This window comes from Quercus robur, chromosome 8, assembly GCF_932294415.1.
Source record: "Quercus robur chromosome 8, dhQueRobu3.1, whole genome shotgun sequence".
Taxonomy (NCBI): Eukaryota; Viridiplantae; Streptophyta; class Magnoliopsida; order Fagales; family Fagaceae; genus Quercus; species Quercus robur.
Genome location: NC_065541.1, coordinates 63,182,453 through 63,188,723, shown reverse-complemented (window position 1 = coordinate 63,188,723; position 6,271 = coordinate 63,182,453). Strand labels below are relative to the sequence as shown.

General features: G+C 34.9%; 1 protein-coding gene across 1 annotated transcript; it reads right to left on the bottom strand.

The window, feature by feature from the left end:
- Nucleotides 1–2,349: 2,349 nt before the first annotated feature.
- LOC126697577 (mannose-1-phosphate guanylyltransferase 1) lies at nucleotides 2,350–6,016 on the bottom strand. Its single transcript, XM_050394640.1, has 5 exons — nucleotides 5,543–6,016; nucleotides 4,288–4,421; nucleotides 3,682–3,744; nucleotides 3,358–3,597; nucleotides 2,350–3,272 (listed from the first exon to the last, which is right to left on the bottom strand). Exons 2-5 carry the CDS (start codon nucleotides 4,396–4,398, stop codon nucleotides 2,601–2,603), a joined length of 1,086 nt encoding a protein of 361 aa, XP_050250597.1. The 5' UTR covers nucleotides 4,399–4,421; nucleotides 5,543–6,016; the 3' UTR covers nucleotides 2,350–2,600.
- Nucleotides 6,017–6,271: the final 255 nt, after the last annotated feature.

Below are 6,271 nucleotides of genomic sequence, written 5' to 3'. Positions count from 1 at the left end.
CACACCAAGATAAGATAACACCATTTAGGAGAAAAAAAAATTCTCGTTGACCATAAAAGAATGACATCTCATATCAGCAGCTCCCACTAAGTCTTGCCGGTTGGATTCCATGGACGTCTCCATTACCTCATTAGTCTTCTGGTTAATTCAACAGAAATCATTTCACTCATTCATTGTACTGGAGTAGTGCTAGAGTTACAGCAATTATGTTGTCTACCATGATTTATTTGCAGAGAATTCATAATTGATTCCCAGAATTTAAGAGTACAATTAATTGTTAAGTGTTTTCAGAATTCTAATAAGACCGGAGTTATTAGTTAGACCACTTGTATCAGTGTTTGCATATATCACATTTTAGCCAATCAAACCCAAAATTTATACAAATTAGGCCATGTAAAATTATATAAAAATACGTGGTTGTTACAATAATCATGTCAATTTACACTAGCATTATTTATTTTACATTTAATTTTTATTATTTCTTTACGTATCCATAGATAAAGAAAGAAAGTCGATGATAATTATTGTGTGTGAAGAAAGAGAAAAAATTTTAAAAAAATTCAAGAAATTTGATTTTTTATTAAAATGAAGTGTAAAATAGATAATTTGATATGAAGTGTTTTGAAAAGTGAATATATAAATTAGAAAAAGTAAGTTCCAATACTAAAATAAAACCAAAAAAAAAAAAAAAAATTACATGTACTTATATGAATTCTCTTACTAGCATTTTTTATTTAAGCTAATCGACCTTTTTTTTTTTTTTAATATATATATATATATATATATATATTTATATGTATAAAAGAGGATAGTTTTATTTGGTGAAAATTTCTTTTGAAAATGTATGAACAATGATGTTGTTCAGTCATGTGACTCTTAAGTCTCAATGAACATCAAGTGATAAACAGCGACGTGTTCCACTTAATTTAATATTTTGACAGAGAAATTTTCAATCTTCCACAATGAATTCTTCTCAAAAAGAAAAACAAGATTTTCTTAAATTGAAAATATTTAAAAACAACTTCTTTTTATGTAGAGCTTGCCTTGCTTGACGGTGATAGAGGCCCAGGTCCCAGGACTTGATGTCCTCGCCTCGCTTTGTGGGTTGTAAGCCAGTAGTTCAACTTTGGGTTGGCCCAATACTCCACACAGTCATACTTGTTGGGCTTCTTTTCTGGCCCATCACTGCACACCAAGGGTCCACCATGAAGGACTTTTTTAATGCATCTTATAAGTGATTGGACTTTGGACATGGTTCCATAGTCCATACTCCCATGAGGAACTGCACGTGTTTTAATTTTTATTTTAAGATCAGGTCACTCATACTGATTGCTCTCTATGTACTTTATTACTTTCCAATTGTTTTCTATATTTTCTTTTCACAAAAGAATGTACTCAGCAATTATTGAAGAGATTCGGCCAGCTAATCAGCTCACATCAAACATTTTCCATAAGCCATTAATCTGTAGAACCTTTTATACTGTCGGTGCCGCTCTGTGAAGTATGGATGTGGCATAAATAGTCCAAAAGTTTTGGCTCTTTTATTATATTGTTAATTTTGCTAAACAATGAGATAGAAAAATGAAATTTTCAGATCAGGAAAACATCAACCCAGATCTTTAGTTAGCTCTGACCTATGATTTAGAAGAAGAAATCATAGGGCTCTAATTTCTCTTCTAGCCCAATATGTACTCTCGATACATTTTAGGTGGGGGGGAGAGGAGTTGAATCTTGATGTTTCGGTTGAAATTTTGAAATACCAAACAATGTCATTGAGCTAAACGTATTATACATATTAGTTGAAATAAAACATCTACTTCATTTTTGCATTGTATCCCATTGATATTAGGATCGCCATGTTTTCCTAAAGCTTGTGAAAGCTATGCAGGAAAAAGAATGCATGACAAACTTGTCCCACTCAAACAAGCAATTTTATGAGTGCGTATTTGATAGTATACATTGCATTACAAAATGTCACATAACTTATAATTTCTTTTATAAAAAAATGCCATGCTCAAACGCATACTTGTTCTTCACCCTGTTTCTCTATCAAAAAAAAAAAGCTCTTCACCCTATGTTGCATGTGTCAAGCAAGCATTACTATTCAGCAAATCAGACAAGAGATGATAGCGAAAGATCTGTATAGGCCCACCCTGTAAAATATCTATTGTCGTTATGATTGAGATGAATAAAGAATTCAGAACCTATGCTACCGACACTGGGACACAGGATCTTCAAGAACAAATCACAGAATACAAACATTGAAAACATTGTAACAACCATCTGGTTAAAAATGTTATTAAAAACAAAATATTCATAGAATATTCATCTCGATAAGTTACACAAAGCTGGAGAAACCAACAAATAATTTATTTCTATATATACACTTTAAGATACACGTCACACCAATGTGCATTTTATGCCCTTCAATAAAAAGACACCGACCCTTCCAATAATTTAACTCACATCACTCAGATTTGAAGAACTTTTACAAAGAAGAGAAAAGGGGAAAAAATAGAACAAACATGTTTCAGAGAATCAGATGCAATAACTTTACTACTTCCTAAACACAGCACACTAATTTCACAAACACTCCCTGCTCACATTACTATCTCTGGCTTCAAAATGCTTGCTTTGATCTCTTTGTGGGGCAAAACCACACCACCATTACTGTAAATTTCATCACACACATGTACATCTTCACCAAGAATGGTCATGTTCTCCACACGGGCCCATTGCCCAACAGTGGAGTGCCAGCCAATGATGCTGCTGGAAATGCAAGCATGCTTCTTGATGCGGACTCCCCGCATTACCGTGCAGCGAGAGAGCCTAACTCCCGACTCAACAACACAACCAGGGCCAATGGCAACATCAGGCCCAATCAGACATCCCTCGCCAATTTTGGCAGTCTCATCCACTATAACATTCCCCACAATGTGGGGGCCATTGGCCAACTTTGATGGGGAATTCTTTCTCAATGAGTCTAGGTAGAGTCTCAGCCCTGTAATGTAATCCCTCGGTTGTCCAATGTCCATCCAAAACCCTGGTAGCACCATAGCATAGAGCTTGTTCTCTGCTGCAATTTTTGGGAAGACCTCTTTCTCAATTGAGGTGGGCCGCAGTTCAATTCGATCAAGAACTGAGGGGTTCAACAAGTAAATTCCAGCATTTATTTTGTTACCAACAAATAATTTTGGCTTCTCCACAAATTTCTCAACTTTTCCAGTAGATTGTTCCATAACCACCACACCATATTTTGATGGCTCATCCACCTAGACAATAAGAAGAAAATATTTGTTATCACCTTTCCCCGCGTGTTTCACAGTGTCTTCAAGTAAGATATATTTAGAGTGTTACCTTGGTCACCATTATTGAAGCTTCTCCTCCATGGGACTTGTGGAATGCAATCATTTCCTTAAGAGGATATTCACTAATAACATCACTGTTGAGAACAAAAAATGGCTCACCAGAATCATCTAATAGTTTGTCCCTAGCAAGAGCAAGAGGACCAGCAGTGCCGAGTGGCTCAGTCTCTTGTGAGCATGTGATCTTGATCCCAAGCTTTGTTTCAAAATCCTTCAAGAAGTTCAACATTACCTGCAGAACTTAAGCAACATTAATGTCTGCAGCATTAAATCATCACTATACCATAGTAGTAAGAAGAAAGGCCATATTCTTTACCTCTGGTTGGTAATTGATAGCCAAAACCACTTCACTGACTCCAATAGCCTTAAGAGCCTCTATCTGATGAAAAATTTAAAAGATATGTCAACTTACATTTATCACACAAACAAACAAGGGAAAGGCAGGTAAGGTGGGGGAAAGGAGGCTGTACAACCACAACAGGGATTAAGAAAGTAATAAAACAGAATCTATAGTAATGTTTGCAATATATTATAGCATTTTCTTCTCAATCAAACAAGTTCATTAATGTTATTTAAATTTTGTATTCATTTTCTAAGAAAAATTGGAAAATTTTCACCATCAATACCAAAAAAGAAATGATATTTATATAAAGAATTCAGAATACCAAGTCAGAGGTTGAATTTCAAAACTTCAGGACTTCAGGATTATAGGTGGACAAGGAACATGGTGAAAAAATATTCAATATCATACTTGGTCAACCATTGGAACTTTTCTTAACACTTTACCCAATTACAAATTTCACATTAGTAGCTTCTCAATTACAAATTTCAATAATGAAAATCAAAATAATTATTTCTCTAACAAAAAAGCTCACAGAGAATATTTTCCAATTGATGAACATAGTTGAACATAAACTAATACCTGATGAAGGATCATAGGTTTGTTAGCAAAATCAACAAGAGGCTTAGGGAAACTAAGTGTCAATGGCCTCAACCTTGTTCCAAACCCTCCAACGAGAATAAGTGCCTTCATTGTGATATGCCCCTTGCTTTTTCCTGATGATTACATGGTCAGAATGTTAGCAACAGTTTTGAACACAGACTAATAAAGAATGCAAGTCAAAGTTCGGATGGCAGATAAATACCCATTATCTCCTATATGTACAATAACGCCACAAACAAATACGTGCCTACAGAACAACCAAAAGCTTCACACAAGTATTATAAGATAAATCATATCGCTGAAAACAGTTAGTGAAAATCCATCCACAAATTATTTAGCTCGAATTATAAAACCGAGACAAATTCCAGCTACGCCAAAGGCCAGAGCTGTCAACAAGGCAAACCCGTTTTATTTTGTTATTAATCAATATAGGACATGGAATCAAAACAGGATATATTACCAAAAAAACAACAATTGCTTCGAGTAAATGATGCGGTCTAAAATATTCTTAATTATCTTTCATAGACCAGACTGTTTGAACCATTCTAAATGTCCAAAAAACATTCTTTCCTTATTTCCACAAAACCCCAAAGACTGTCATACATTTCAAACTCCATACAATTAGTAAAATGCAGCAACTTCAGAGCCAAAAACAATTGAACACGGACTTTCTAGAACATTCTCGTTTCTACACGCTAATACGATTCTTATTTTGCCATTCTGTTTACTCTTAAAATTATGATTTGAACCAATAAGCAACAATTAAGCAGCATCTATATCACAATTTTTAAAATTTTTAGAAACACAACCCTTATTGGTTGTGTTTGGCTACAAGAATCATAATCCTCAATTAATCCGTTTGCATGTAATAAATATAAGTTCAATTGTGTGCCAAACAAACACAGATCAAAAGAGAAAACACTGTAGTGCGTAATTCAAGCTCAATTGTAAATTTTAGCTACAAAAATCACAAACCAAAGAAAGAAAACATACAGAGCAGCAATATAGTTACCAGATCTGACAAAATAAGCAAAATGAATTCAAGCAATTCAACATGCAAATCGAAATGAGCTCAAATTCAGCACAAAAAATTCATTAAAAAACTAGTAAAATACGTACATTCAAAACAACTAAACGAAAATTCGAACCACATTGCGCGTAGAGCTCAAAGCAAAAAAACTAAAACCATCAGATCCGACGAAACTCGTAACAAAAAATCAACATGCAGAATTACCTTTAGATCTCAGCAATTTCGAGCTCAAACTCAGATCCGGACGGACGAGTCACAAAACCACTGAGTCGACTCGGTGAGTTTGAGTTTGAGTTGGAGACTGGCGCTCTAAATTTTTTTTTTTTCTTTTTTTTCTTTTTGATTGGGTTTGCTAAAATACCTCCCTAACGGTCGTTAGTACCGTTCCGTCAGGGACTGGTCTGAGCTGTGAAAAAACTGAAAACAGAAAAGAGAGTCTTGGTTGTTGAGGTCAGAGAAATTGGCTATGGGGTATGGCTATTTATACCCGCGTGAAACTGACAAGAGTAACATGGCATTTTGGCGGACTTGAATTAAAAAAAAAAAAAAATTGAATTTTGTTGGAGTGAAGGTGGGGCTGGCTTTTTTTTTGAGTTGTTAAAGAAAACACGGTCAGTTTCACGTTGGCTGAGAGAGAGAGAGAGAGAGAATTGAGTAGGGAGTAAGGTAAGGCTCTGTTTGGAAAGTGCAGTTTCGGGGTGGTTTCGGATTTTTGGTTGCTTTTGCGTTTTGTGGATAAAGATAAATTAGTACCACGGATACGGGATATAGAAGGAAAGAGATGAGTAACGGTGGGTCAATGTTGGCTGTAATTGTGGTAGTCACAGTCATTTGAGAAACCCCTACTTTTTAGTAAAAAAAAAAAAAAAAAAAAGGGCTTATTATTATTATTATTTTGCTTTTTGTTAATGAGTGCATGAGGAAGTGCATCTT